Source organism: Aythya ferina, assembly GCF_964211825.1.
Source record: "Aythya ferina genome assembly, chromosome: 1".
Classification (NCBI taxonomy): Eukaryota; Metazoa; Chordata; class Aves; order Anseriformes; family Anatidae; genus Aythya; species Aythya ferina.
In genome coordinates, this window is record NC_140296.1 from 126,780,307 (window position 1) to 126,794,925 (window position 14,619).

General features: G+C 44.9%; 1 protein-coding gene across 1 annotated transcript in view; it reads left to right on the forward strand.

Moving 5' to 3' along the window:
• The window catches only part of LOC311439957 (uncharacterized protein), a 55,444-nt gene that overhangs the window by 3,887 nt on the left and 36,938 nt on the right, over positions 1-14,619 (forward strand). Inside the window, exons 6-24 of the mRNA XM_084526292.1 lie at positions 160-244; positions 1,083-1,197; positions 1,867-1,981; positions 2,395-2,504; positions 2,992-3,159; positions 3,550-3,780; positions 4,190-4,253; positions 5,037-5,182; positions 7,296-7,445; positions 7,885-8,001; positions 8,594-8,741; positions 9,149-9,266; positions 11,235-11,460; positions 11,595-11,721; positions 12,017-12,138; positions 12,650-12,704; positions 13,385-13,468; positions 13,868-14,044; positions 14,234-14,315. Coding sequence (XP_084382418.1) covers positions 160-244; positions 1,083-1,197; positions 1,867-1,981; positions 2,395-2,504; positions 2,992-3,159; positions 3,550-3,780; positions 4,190-4,253; positions 5,037-5,182; positions 7,296-7,445; positions 7,885-8,001; positions 8,594-8,741; positions 9,149-9,266; positions 11,235-11,460; positions 11,595-11,721; positions 12,017-12,138; positions 12,650-12,704; positions 13,385-13,468; positions 13,868-14,044; positions 14,234-14,315 — 2,440 coding nt within the window. The remainder of the gene's footprint in view (positions 1-159; positions 245-1,082; positions 1,198-1,866; positions 1,982-2,394; positions 2,505-2,991; positions 3,160-3,549; positions 3,781-4,189; positions 4,254-5,036; positions 5,183-7,295; positions 7,446-7,884; positions 8,002-8,593; positions 8,742-9,148; positions 9,267-11,234; positions 11,461-11,594; positions 11,722-12,016; positions 12,139-12,649; positions 12,705-13,384; positions 13,469-13,867; positions 14,045-14,233; positions 14,316-14,619) is intronic.

The following is a 14,619-nucleotide window of genomic DNA, read 5'->3' on the forward strand; positions in this document are numbered from 1 at the left end:
GATTCTCTGGAAAGGCTGTCCTTGGCCAGTGTTTCCTACAGTTCTCTGTTTTTTTTTTTTTTTTTTTTGTTTTTGTTTTTGTTTTTTTTTTGTTTTGTTTTTGTTTTTGTTTTTGTTTTGTTTTGTTTTGTTTTGTTGTTTTTTTTTTTTTCCTTCCAGTGCTGCCAAGATTTGAAGTGATCTTTGAGGCACCAATTAAGATTTATGCACTAGATGAAACCTTCCCACTCCGGGTATGTGGCAGGTAAGGATTTTGCTTGAAAAGGTGGACTCTATGTTAAATTCCGGCATGAGATAAGTACAGGATGGTTAGGTACTCATGAGAAGTTCAAAGGAAATTTACTATGTCTGTTACAGGAGGCCAGAACCTTCTATGGCAGTTGTTTGCACAAACAAAACAAAATATTCCTACATTTTATAAACATTCCATACAAAAAAAAAAAATCCTAAAATTACCCTTGTAATCTAGTGCCCTTTTCTGAAAACAGTCCACAAATGTCTACACACAAAATATGGGGAAATGGCTTACCCTTAATAACTAGCCATTTGAGGTGCAGAGCATGGAAGGTGTTTAGTGTTCACCTCCCTACAGAACAAACTCATGGAAAAAGAAGGGAAGCTTTTCCAGGTAACAGGCTGGCAGAATCTCCAGAGATTCAAAAAGAAATTGCCTTAGGTACAGTCCAAGGACAACAGTAGGGTTAACAGCGTAATGTAAAGGCATTTTATTTGAGTCACTCATGCTTGTGCTCATCGGAGGATGCATGCCTTCAGCATTTCCCAGGGTTATCACAGGTAAGGTTATAAAGGAAAGCGCAGAACTCTGTGTTGGGTCAGCACCTAAAACATTTCAGTTTCCAAGAATAGCGTAGTATGACACTAATTTTGTCACAGAGCTCTTGATCTCCCATCATTGCAATATCCTAGCTTGGTCTTGTTGAGTGGATCAGGGCTCCTGGGCCTGTTGTACAGCTGCCACCTTTGTGCTATATTGTGAATAGCCATGAATAAGTTTCTCTGGAAATTCCTGTGTTCTCCCACTGTGTGTGAATCTCTCTTCCTTTCCCTGCTCCCCCAAACAGATACACCTATGGGAAGGGTGTCCAGGGAATGGTTCACGTGCAGCTTTGCCAGAAGATAGCAGTGTTCTTACCCAGTGCTTCGAAACCTGATCTCTGTCAGGAATTCCACGGCCAGGTAAGATGCTTAGCAGAAACTGAAACCCATGCAGTGAAAATTATGGCCAACCCTAGGATAAGGCAAGGCTGCTGGAGCCCTTAGCTGAAACAGTAGTGATGGCGCCCCTTGGTTTTGGCTACTTGGCCAAGCGTCTGCTAGTGCTGCCTCCTAGTAACTGTGTCTGCTGACTATGACTCTGTGTGTAACATGTGCCTGCTATACATTCTTGACTGCTATCCGTACACTGCCTTGTTTTCCTATTGAATGGGGCCTTATTTAATTTAACATGTAATAACATCTAAAGGTTCTTTTCACTCAGGGAGATAAATAAAAGCAATTGTGAAACCGCACCAAAAAAAAACAAAACCCAAAACAAAAAAACAAACCAAACCAAACCAAAACAAAAAAACAGGCTAAAAGGGTACTACAGGAAGAACTCACAGAGGATGAAGACAGCTTCCCTCCACCTCCTCATGTCTCTCTGGTGCTGGCATCTGGCTGTGTCACATTGTGACCTAGTGGGGATGGATGGCAGAGGCTGTGAACATGGCAGCACTCTCTGAGTGAGATTGCTTCTTAGATAGTCATCTGTGAGCAGGGATTTTGCACTGCTGCTACTGCCCCATTTGGATAATTTCTGACATAATTGTCATAATCAGATGTTGTTTCCTCTCTTCATGATTTCAGACAGACAAGACAGGTTGCTTCTTCACAAATGTGACCCTATCCTCCTTCAGCCGAGACTTCCGATACTATCAGGACAGCATAGTTGCAGAGGCCTCACTGGTGGAAGATGGCACAGGTAACTGGAAATATCTCTGCTATCTATGAAGAGGCATTTGAAGATACACAGTCTTACCAAGAACACAAGAGGCTTTCAGTCTAAGAAGGGCTCTGAGCTTTTTGAGCCCACTGGGGCTTGCCATCTAACCTCACAAATGCAGGCAAAGCCACAGATTCCTGAAGGCATGACACACTCAGACTGTCCATGGTCTAATCTCATGGAGTGAAGCTTAGGGACCTCTCTAAGGGCTCGAAGCAAGTGGGAGGGAGACTAGATACTTGGAGCCCTTGGGCGAGTCATCTCTCTGATACGAAATGTATATGTGCATGTACATCAGTATTACCAGTGGGTCACTCTACAGGCAAATTGCTGAGAAGTGCTTGGTTTCCTTGCTCCCTCCCTTATGTTTCTGTCTTACTGCTCTTATTCAGAGATACAGGTCAATGCATCCCACAAATTACTCATTTCCAAGATTGGCGGAATGGCCTTGTTTGATGATGTGAATTCTTACTACCACGCTGGAGAGATGTACAGGGGGAAGGTAATTCCCATTATGGTCCTTTGGAGAGTAACATCTTTTTCTGCCCCACCTCTAGCAAGGGCTTGGGAGGGCATGAAGGACTCCCAGAGACAAAACTTCTGAATTGTCAAAAGTGAGAAAAACACCCAAGACTATCATTTGTCATTGATAATGACAATTGTCATTGTCAATAAACCCTGAGTAGTAGCAGCTATGGGGATCTAGGAGTGGGAATGGGGGTGGGGGCACCCAAGCATTTGGAACTTCAGCAGCCAGAAGGCCTTCTGTGAAGGGTTGGAGAGTACGGGGATTTCATCATGCTTAAATATGAATCAACAGGTTAGTGCATGGGATAATAGGAGGCTACCAGTAGCAGTGTTGGTAAAATTGTTAGGGACTGGAAGGGTGACCTTGCTGGCTTTGGAAATGCTGCTAGTGACTTGGAGAAGAGGAGACTCTGTCCACTGACAGTCTTCTACATTTCTGTCACTTGCCATGGTATTCTCAGATTAGAGTCATCAACTACAAAGGCAAGACACTGAAGCACAAAAAAGTTCTCCTCGTAGTAAGCAGTGGTGAGCAGAAGTTTCAGCATAAGTACCTCACTGGGGATGCTGGGGAAGTTTCATTTAGCCTGAATACAACTGCTTGGAACAGCACCTCAGCCTCCCTGGAGGTAAGTAAACAAACGTCTGTCTCACAGACCTTTGTTCTTACAACTGTCTGTGTTCACATCTCTCTGTGTTCATATCGGTTGTGAAGGTGAGGGGTAAGCATGCTTCTCAGTGCTATTTACTGCCCCACAGACATCTTCCTTGTTCCCTCTTGAGGGACTGGAATTCCAACCTGAAACACCTCCGCATGTTCTGGCTCTTGGTGTCCCTTTAGAGCTTATTCTCTGGATACCAGCTGCTTTCCTCATGGGCTGTTCACACAGAGACTTGTGTGATGGTGTTGTTCAGACCTGTCCTGAGGTTCCTATTAAGCCACAGCTGGAGTAAATTGCAGTTGGCTTGCTTAACTAAAGAAATAACCTGTTGTTTGTTTGTTTGTTTTTTCTTACCAGGCAAGTGTACTGCATCAAGATTTGGATAGAGAGCCTGGGACAGTTGATTTGAGTTACCAGAAAGCCTCTCATTTCATACGTCCATTCTACAGCACCAGCAAGAGTTTTCTCACTATTGTCCGTGTGCCAGAAACGATGCCCTGTGGTAAAAAGCAGGCTATCCAGGTGGACTTCAGAATCTATCAGGAAGACCTGGAACATGGGCCCAAGCGTGTCATTTTCTCCTACTTCGTGAGTTTCTGGGGAAGTGCTAATAGGTGGTGGCTCAAAACACAAAATCAGCATCCTCCACAGGAAGCACCCAAGCCTGATACTTGATAGCTTGGACTCGGCCCAGGACAGGTAGCTCATCTAGCCATCATGGGGCTGATTTTGATCCTGGTTTTGATTCCAGGCCTGCAGTAGTGGCATGAAAAGCAGCACCTTTCTTTTGGGCTCTGCACAGGTCGAGGTCAAGTATTGACCTTATCTGTCCCCCCACCAAGTTCTCTGAACTTTCCCTGTTACCTGAGCATGTGTAAAGCTCCTATCCTCCTCACACTCCCCATTTAATCTCCAGTTTCAGGCATACACTGGTTTGCATAGTGGTCTCAAAGACTATGTGACTGGCATTCCCTTCCCTTTCTGAATTCTTTCCTAGTTCACGGGGAAAAGAGGGATAGTCCATGCAGGCCAGAAGACTGTTTGGGTTGGGCTGCCAAGAAGTAAGTACACTGCCTGGTTTCATGTTAAGCAAGCATTCAGTGTTCTGTGTGGCATCCCTTTATTGGATGTGTGGTATAAACCTCTTTGCAGTTTAGAGCTGGCTCACCCTTCTTCTGTCATGTCAGAACAACTTGCATTTCTATCTTTCACGTCTTTTTTCCCTCTTGCTTGGTACCAAGAGAACAGTGGTCAGTATTTCCTGGCCCACGGGCTCATTTGTTGCCTTCATTTTCTAAAAAATTCTCCTTTTGCTGCCCATGCCAAGGGCATGAAACTATAACTTTGCCCTCTATCAAAACTATTCTGCTTTGATTTGTAATTGTGTCTACAAATAACCTTTGAGTAGTTAGAATGACAGAACTTATCATTTTGATGGGTGTTGACTGTTGACTCACTGTTGTCTTTTTTTTTCTTTAACCTAATATAACTTAAATTATAGGTGCTTTGAGGCAAATGTGACCTCTTTTTTTGGTGATAGGATGGGAGATGCTTGGTGATGGGAGGCTTTGAAATATGTCTGAGACTTAGTCCTTGTGGAGATAAATTTGAACTTAAAGGAAATGTTTCATCTCCTTGAGGCAATGAACAGAATCAGGAAGAGTCTTCTTCAGGTCTTGAATACCAGGTCCAGAGATGTGCTGATTGTTTCAGTGGTCTTCAAAATCTCCACGGTCCTGAAAAAGCTGAGGAAAGGAATTAGACACATGCAGAAGGGCAAAAGTTGAGTCCATTTCCATTACCAAATTTACTTTTTTCTCTTGTTTCCTCTCTCCCACATCTAGTGCTGAAAGGCTTCTTCTCCATCCCTGTTACCTTCAGCTCAGTCTATGCTCCAGCTCCAACACTTATTGTTTATGTTATCTTCCCTAATGGAAAAATCATTGCTGATTCTGCCACCTTCAGTGTCTCCACGTGTTTCAGAAATAAGGTAGGATTCATGTCAGAGGCCATGACTAAGTGTGCGAGAGTGTGTGTCTGCTGCAACCAAAGAAGAGACTGTGTAGTACATAATACGTGTGCTGTGTGTGGCTGGCACTGTGTGGGGTGCCATGTCATGTGAATAGTGAAGGGTGTTGTAATGAATTCATCAGGTATGTGCTGCTGTGGGGTGCACCCATGAGTGCTGAGGGAGCTGAGGGTAATTGTGATGCCTCTGTATATAATCTTTGCTCAATTGTGGCAACTGGGAGAAATGCCCAAAGACTGAAGGAAAGCAAATGTCACTCCCATCTTCAGGAAGGTCAAGAAGGAGGAACTACACACTCGTCAACCAAAGGACCAAATCTTGATCCTTTGGAAGGGTATAGAACAGCTAATCCTGGAAACCATTTCTAGGCACATGAAAGAGAAGAAAATCATCAGGAATAGGTGGTGTGGATTCACAAGGAAATCATGCCTGACCAACCTGATCAGCTTCTGTAATGAAATCACTAGTCTGATGGATGAGAGGGGAGCAGTGCTTGTTGTCTTCCTGGACTTCGTTAAGGCCTTTGATGTTGTCCAATGTAAGATACTCATAGGGAAGCTGTGCCAAGTATGGGCTAGATGAGTAGACAGTGAGATGGATTGAAAAAAGGCTGAATGGACAAAAACAGAGGGTAGTGGTCAGTGGTGCAAAGTCTAGCTGGAGGCCAGTAACAAGCGGAGTACCCCAGAGATCAGTACTGGGTCCAGCATTGTTTAACATCTACATTAGTGATCTGGACAATGGGGTAGAGTAAATTCATGAAAAAAAGAAACTGGAGGGAGTGGCTGATTCAATAGCACAGCCATCCAGTAGGACCTGGACTGGTTGGAGATGTGGGCTGACAAGAATCTCTTGTCAGTGGAAACACTGACAAGGAGAGGCAGAAGGAGCTGGGACTGTTCAGTCTAGAGAAGAGGAGCTGAGAGGGGGATCTTATCCATGTGTATAAATAACTGAAGGGAGGGTGAAAAGAAGATGCAGCCGTGCTTTTTACAGCGGTGCCTAGTGCTAGGAAAAGAGGCAGTGGGCACAAACTGGAAGACAACTTCCATCTAAACATCAGGAAGCACTTCCATACTGTGTGGGTGATAAGGCACTGGCACAGGTTTCCCAAAGAGGTGGTGGAGTCTCCCTCCTTGGAGATCTTTAGAAGTGACCTGGACATGGTCCTGGGCAACCTGCTCTAAGTGCCCCTGTTTGAGCAGGGAGGTTGGACCCAATGACAACCACAGATTCCTTTCAACCTTAACCATTTTGTGATTCTGTGCTGCTGTATTTGGGAAAGGCAGAGAATATCTGTGTTTATCTCCATAAGCTTGTATAGCAAGTGCATCCGGTAGGATCAAAGTCCAGCATGGTTATTTGTGTGACTCCCAGAAGGGCTCAGGGCTGGTCTGCTATTGCAGCAGGCACTTAATCTTGTTGGTACATTATATTAGTAAGACAGATGATGGAAGAAGTGGATTTTACTAGCCATTTAGAAAGGGCTGAACTTCTGTAATCATTGTGACATTCATGGACATCTGCTTTCTGAGCGCTCCAAAGACTAATGTCTGAGACCTAGTATTGCTCCTGCTCCACAGCTGCACATCTGCCATGAACAGTCAGATTCAAGCAAGAAAGGGAAATGCTTCAGGAAACTGAGACCAACCTCACAAAGAGCCTGGAGATAAAGACCAGGCTTGTTCTTTATAGAGAGCTTCAAAAGGAGCAGAAAGCAAGCTGTGTGAGGTGTGTGATCATGACTGGCTGGCTTGCTGGATAAAGAGTGTGCTGTGTTCTAACACTGTAATATCTCCAGTACTGTTACCTGCACACAGTGATGGTGGATAAGATGGTTTCCCCTCTGTCGTTCATGTGACCTGTCATCTTTCCTCTTAGAATCACAATGTGGTGTTTTCTTAAACACCAGGAGTTCTGAGAGTCCCTATGAGATCCCTTGGTTTCCAGTTCAAGTTGTGTCCTTGGAAATTCTCTTCATGTAGGGCCCTTTCCTGCACAGGAAGTGGTAGGGTGGCCAACACCAGCAATGCCATATATATTTTGCCTGCATTTATTTGTTCTTCTCATCCAGGTGGAGCTGGGCTTCTCAACGTCCCAGACTCTTCCTGATTCAGAGGTTGGTTTGAACCTGCTGGCAGCTCCTGGGTCCACATGTGCTGTCTGGGCTGTGGATCAGAGTGCCTTTTTGCTGAAGCCAGAAAAAGAACTCAGCAGCTCCATGGTGAGTAAGTCTGCTCTGACTTCTTCCCCTTCCTTTGTACTGATATGAAGAGGGAGGGAGAGAGAGAGAGGAATACAAGCTGTTGCATCTGTTAAGAGCTTCTCTCTCAAGGAACTAAAAGCACTGACTAGAAGGATCAAGAGCACTCTCAGTGTGGCACAGGTAAGCATTAGGAGGCATCTCTTAAAGAGGTTGAATGCCACTCAGTGCACCTGTAGTAAATCCAGACCCAGGTTCTGTTGTTCTGTCTCATGTTCAGTTCAGCAGGTTGTGCTGGCTCTATCAAAAAAAAGCCAGTGAAGAATAACAGTGAGCCTGTGCTTTCTGGCATGCATTCGTGCGTGATAGCCAGGAGCAATTCAAACAGGCCTTGGATATGCTACACAAAGTGAATGCCAGGTATTATTTGCACTGATTTTTTTATTTTTTTTTCCCCCAGATCTATGGGCTCTTCCCATCTGTTTATAACTCCGGGTATCCTCGCCAAGTGTCTGAAGATGATCATTCATGCGGGTTCCCGAATTCTGATGAGCCTGATGTGTTTACAGCATTCAAGGTAAAAATGGTTGATTTTGTGGCTTGGTATAATTCATGAATTGAGGGAATTGTGGCCCCCTGACTTTACCAAGACCCTAGGAATGTCATCAAAGATAGTATAGGGAACAGATTTGGTATAGGTCCTGATAATTCACTTGTTCTTTGAATAAGTGACTTGAAATTGTTGACCAAGGAGAAATTATTGTGTGGTTACTGCATTTCAGTTGTGTTTTTCAGGATGCCAAGTATCATTGATTACTTTAATTGGATTCTGCATGTTATATTTAATCTCTATATCACAAGCAATTTGGGCTGCCCAAAATTAATCTAGTAGGAATTGCCCTCTGCAGGCTGAGAAGACATAATGCTTATATGACCACATGTTTGAAAAGGAAGAAACTTGTTTGACTCAGACCAGATGGATTAACATAGGTTTGCCCCTTGCTGAGGATCTGAATAATTCTCTCCTAAACTGAAGCAAGAGAACAGTTTACCAAGCCAAAGGACAGCTGAGTCCCCACTACATAAAGGGACAATAAAGCACAGGATGAAGGACAGAGAGGGTAAGAAAAGTATATGGTGCCTCATTCTTTTTTCCTTTTTTCCTACAGGAAGTGGGGTTGAAAATTATGTCCAACACCAATATCAGGAAACCAAGACTGTGTCTAACTACTCAGTCAACAACTATGCTGCAGGAAACAGACGTGATCACTTCCAGGCCCATGTTGATGTTTGCTCAGCCTCATAAAGCACCTAACAGTAAGCACTTGCCAGCTTCTTCTTACATGAGATGCTCAGTCTTTCTGGTGAAAGCATTCCCGGGTTTGAGCTAAGAGGCAGTACTTGCTGTAGTTGCAAATGGAGAAAAGACCATTCCCTGGCTCTAAACCTGTTGTGCTAGCGTGATACTGTGTGGGACTCAGAACTTCTGGCTCAGAAATGTTAGTGAGCTGTCTGGATCCCAGGTCTTACCTCTGACATGAGGGAGTAGTCGCCCTTCCTTCTAACACCAGTAAGGCCCAAAGCAGCTCAATCATTTCAAATAGGCAAGATTAATGCAGTGCTTCCCATGAGCTGACTGTCTGACCTGCAGCCTGAGCTGGGATGGAGCCCCTTTGTTCTAAGGTGCTGAGGACCTGTAGTAACGCTGCATTTGTTATTTCCAGCAGGGCATCTGTTGACATCTACCCATCAGCCCACCATGTTTTCACCTGTTTCTCCAGCTGAAGAGAAAGTGCACAAACATTTCACAAAAACCTGGATATGGGATTTGTATTCTGTGGGGTGAGTAAACTGAGCAGTGGGGGCCTAGTCTGGGTGGTCTAGTCTGACCTGGAATGGCAGCAGATGCAACCCACTTTAGATCATGAGCTACCAAGGAAGACACTAGGCTGTGTCACATTGAAGCTGATGTCTGCATCAAGTGTGTTTTCCTGTCGTAGATGACCATCCATCCATAGGAGATGGCTGGCATGAGTATATAAGAAAGCAGGTGTGGTTTGGCTAAGCAGCTTGGTTTACTGCCTGCACTCTTGTGGTAGCCTTGTGAGTCAGCAGTTCCCAAAGTGGGCTCACGGGTTGTATCTTGGGGTGCAGGAGAAGCTGAGCTTCACAGAAGACCTTCACAAGGCTGGGAATTATGTCCTGTGAGAAAGGCTGACGGTTCAGTGAGTGTTCAGGGAGCCTCGTCAGCACAAGTGAGGAAGACAAGTTACTTGGGTCTGGAGTGAGTGTAAGATGGGGGGATGAAACGGCAAACACTGCATGAACTCCCAGGTACTTCTCCAGGTACTCTGGAGAAGGAGTTCCTACTCAGCATCAATGTTGCTCTCCCTCCCTGACGCTCCCTATTCCTCCAGGACTCCCCATGGACCATGAAGCAAATTGGTATTTTCCAACCAGGAAGGGTGTGCAGTGTATGCCCCAGGAGAGGGAGCAGAGTGCTGGTGGTGTGGGAAGCCATTTTACACTGAGCTTCAGGAGAGGGGCAGGATGAGCTTTTGGAGATTTTCCATCCCTGGCTTTAAGAATTTCTTGTCTGGTGTCTGGAGACTGGCACCTGCTCAGGCCAGATCCTCCCAGATCTGCCCTCTCCCACCTGCCCTCTGTTTCCAGTTACATCCATCTCTTCACCCGCTATCAGTGGGTATCTCCTATGTGATTTGCCTGCCAGCCTGATGTGAACAACCAAAGGTGTTTCATATTGTATGTGCCTGGCAAAAGTGTATTCTTTAGGGGAAAGCAAATGTTTCCAATTGTTGGAGTCAAATAATGTTGATTAGTTTTAATGAGGGTTGTTTTTGTCTGCTGTGGTAGCAGCTGTAGAATAGTCTGATGCTCTCAGAAATTGTGGCATGGGCATAGGCCAAGTCTCTGCCCTGTCTTCATGTTAGAGTTCAAGCTGTCAATGTGTTTCACAGAAAGGTGAATGGCTGGACCTGTCTCTTTGGCTAAATTCTGATGGTCTTGGCCAGTCCTGCTGCTCTTTTGGTGCCTGGTTCTCTGTTCCTAGGCCTAGAGGAATAAAACTGCTGACAGCTGTAAAGCATTTTCACATGTGCAAAGGGCAAGTGCTGTGTGAGAAAAGTGACAAATATGATAATAGCATCCTTCAGCTATATAAATTATTTTCAAAAGTTTTCTGTTGATACAAATATCTGAGGCAGGGGTCCATAATTTATCTAGGTAAGACCATCTGACTGTCAATGTGAAATACAAAAAGAGTGAAAGAAAGGCACTATTCCAGTCAGAAATAGCAAGTGCCTGTAGTAAGTAAGCTCTTCCGGGCTAGTCTGAAAATTTGCAGACTTTATATTGGCCTGCAGGGAGAGTGTGCTGATGGACGGAAAGGAATAGCAAGGTAGTGAAACACACAGAGGCCAGAGGAGAAGACATTGTGAAGCTAGATCAATGAGGGTCAAAGGGTGTAATGCTGAGGGGAGCTTACCTCTCACAGGGGCCTGTATGGGGGACTAAGCTGCCAAACTCAGACACCTGATATAGATTCTGTGAATACCTCTTCCCTCAGCTGCTCATGGATGATGTGTATTGGCATGTGTAGCTCAGCTTAATGATATGTCCTTGGGTGCTTTGCCTATGCTCCAACGGACGTAAATTCAGTAGAGGTTAGGAGTTAGGTGGAGGGTGTTAGAAGATGGGGTGCAGTGGGGAGAAGGGCACAGATGAGGACATCTGGTGCTGCATACAACAAGATTCGGTTAAGTGCTCTCATTGCTGTCTACTTCTCTTCAGTCCCAGTGGGAACAAGAGTGTCACTGTCACTGCGCCTGGCACCATCACAGAATGGAAAGCAGGGATGTTCTGCACAGGACGTAATGGCTTTGGACTTGCTCCAACCTCCAATCTGCTTGTTTTCAAGCCCTTTTTTGTGGAGCTCACACTGCCATCTTCTGTGATCCATGGTGAGACCTTCACCTTGAAGGCCACAGTCTTCAACTACCTGCAGCAATGCATGAAGGTAGGTGAGCCCTGAGAAGCTTTGAAAGAAAAGTGGGGAATGGGTAGGTAGAAGATGGCTAAAGTCCATAGCTTATTTTAATAATTAGGTGACATTTGTCTTGGTACCATCTATCATCCCTGCTGCCCCTTCAGATCCAAGTGACTGTGGAGGAGTTCACACACTTCCAGCTGAAGCCATGTGAAGGCTGTGTCTACAGCAGCTGCTTATGTGCTGGAGAAGCTAAAACATTTCAGTGGAGTGTCACAGCTGAGCAACTGGGTAAGAAGAACAGGGGAGCTGGGGTGGTGGAGGTGGGAGGGAGTGGGACCAAGGTAAGGATGATTTATAAGGGCTAAATGAGGGAGTTGGGTTATATGTCCTGTTAAATCTAAGGGCACTCATTTGCATTCATCCTAAGGTCATGATTGCTCACAGTTTTGTGTTAGGAGGTACAGAACCTCTTGCATATAGGGCTCTAATCCAGTTTTGTTGTTGCCGACAGGTGAATTCTATTATATTAACAGGAAGTGCTTCCTCAAAGATGTTTTCTGTACTAAATGTACCTTGTTTTCAGGGCCCATGAACATCACCATCAGCACAGAGGCTGTGGCCACCAAAGAGCTCTGTGGCAAAGAGATACCATTTGTCCCAAATCAAGGACAGAAAGACACAATCACCAAACTCCTTCTTGTCCGGGTTAGACAACCTCTTCTGTTACCTAGATCTTACAATGGGTTTTGTGCAATTCCCAGTTTGGTGCAGATTAATTCTGAGAGTTGCCCTTTGTTATTCAAGGTCTGTAATTAGAATCTCAAGGCGTGAGCTGGGGCCGGTTTTGAGGGCTGATGAATGTGGGAGGTATGTGGGTCTCCTCTCAGCCCCCATTTTTCTGTTTGTGGTCAGGCCTCTACATGAAAAAACTTTAAATATTTATACCTTTTCAAGTTCTCTCTCCTGACATGTCTGCTGAATCTTACTGTATACATTTCACAGACATTCAGAAGTTAAAATATTCTGAAAATCTTTATTGATTTCTTATCTGAAATTAAAATGATTGACAATAATTAAAATTTTTATGTCATAATGATGTTACTACATCTGGATCTCCAGCCTGAACCAGAATTCTGTTCATATCTATTTCTAATCAACTTGTAATCCTGTTTCTCTCCTATGTACTCATTACTGCTACTTTCAAATGCTCCAACAGCCAGAGGGAGTGCTAGTGGAAAAGGCTCACAGCTCCATCCTGTGTCCCAAAAAAGGTAGAGAGATTGTTTTCTTCTTTCACCCTGCTCATCCTCTGCTTCCTGGCTACCTCCTGGGTCTTTCCAATTATTGAAATGTTTTCCTATGTCAACATGACCAAGCTATGGAAGCACACTATAATTGTGATGCCTTCAGGAGCTTCCCCTGGGTAAGGGTGGGGAGGGGGGGATTCATGCTTGTAGCATCCACATCCCTGAAATTAATATGGAGGACTTTTTCACCTACAGTAATAGCCACACTATTGAACATGATGAGGCTTGACTTTGGATTTCTGCTCCTGTCTTGAGTATTATGGTGTATTATGGGGCTATTTGCAGCTTTTGAGAGTGCTAAGTGCATTGAGAAGACATGCCTGCTACTGAAATCTGAAACAAGTTGGGGTAACTTACGTAGAGAAAAGCAGGTAGGTGGCTTTGGCCACAGATGGTTTGTAGAAGAAGATCCTCTCACTCTCTTGAGAAGGAAGGCTATTGGGATAGCACAATCACAAAGCGCTGTGGATAAGAGTTGAGGGTGGAATGGAACGTGGTTTTGTGAGGTGATCCGCAACTTTTGTGACAATAAAATGGGATGTTAGCACTGTCTTGAACAGTTTCTGGGGATTTTTAAGGCTATTTTTGTCAGAATCTCTTTCTTTTTTCTCCTTCCCCCTGTACCTTACACTCTCTGGTGTCAGGGAGTCCAGCACAGGAGTCTGTGTCCTTGATGTTGCCTCTAAATGTGGTTGAAGGTTCAGTCAGAGCTACAGTCTCGGTCACTGGTAAGGAATTCAGCTGTGATAATACCTTTCCAACTTCCTTATCTCTGAGAACAGTCCTAGGAAAGCCCAAACCGAGAATTCCCTATACTCTTTCTGAGGTTTCTGAGGCTCCAACTCCCTTGGTCCTTCCATGTTTATGGCTGAGTTTCCTGGTTCCAGATGCCCTAAAACACTCAGCAAGGGAGAGGTTGTTCTCTTTATGGGTTTCCCCTGGCAGGATGGGAATGTGTATGCAGAGCACAGTGGAACTGATAAGCTGACTGGACAGAGCTACCTGCACACTGCTGTGCTGGGGGTATCTTACCTAGTACACTACCAGGAACTGGTCACCTGTTTGAGGAGGCGAATACCCAAAACCCCTGTCCAGGAGGGGGTCAGGGTGCTTATACTCTGTTCCAGGTGACCTCATGGGGACTGTACTGCAGAACTTGGACCACCTGGTGCATATGCCCCATGGCTGTGGGGAGCAGAACATGGTGCTGTTTGCCCCCATTGTCTATGTGCTGCAGTACCTGGAGAAGACAGGACAGCTGACCCCTGAAATCAAGGAGAGGGCAACGGGATTCCTGCGCAAGGGCAAGTACAACAGACCCACCTTGCTCCTATGCCTTCTCCTTTGTCCAACCTAGTCATAGTCCCTGGTGCCTACTCCCCTTACCTGCAGGGTACTCCACCACTCAGAACATTAATACCACTCCCATTACCTGCTCAGTGATCTCATTGAAAATACTAGTTTGAACCCTAACATCCTATCCTACTTCTCAGGGTACCAGATACAGCTGCAGTATCAACACCCTGATGGTTCTTTCAGTGAATTTGGTACCAAGGATGAGTACGGTAATACTTGGTAAGCCCTCGGCTCTCTCCCTGGTGTCCTCCTGCTGTCAGACAGCCTGGAGGTAGGCAGCTTTCTGCTTCTAGCACTGAATCCTTTTTTGTCCTGTTGGATGCAAAGTGTTAAAAAGTGTTAAAAAGGATACAAAGCTTTCCAAATAAATGTTTTTTTGGGTTACGGCATCCCACTGGTATGCAACTATCCTTGAGATGAAGGATGACACTGGACTGACAAATTAGGATAGCACAACAATAGGTGAGGAGGGACCCAGAGGTTTAAATTCCCACTTTTATTCCTTTTTGTTGGTTTCTGGTTA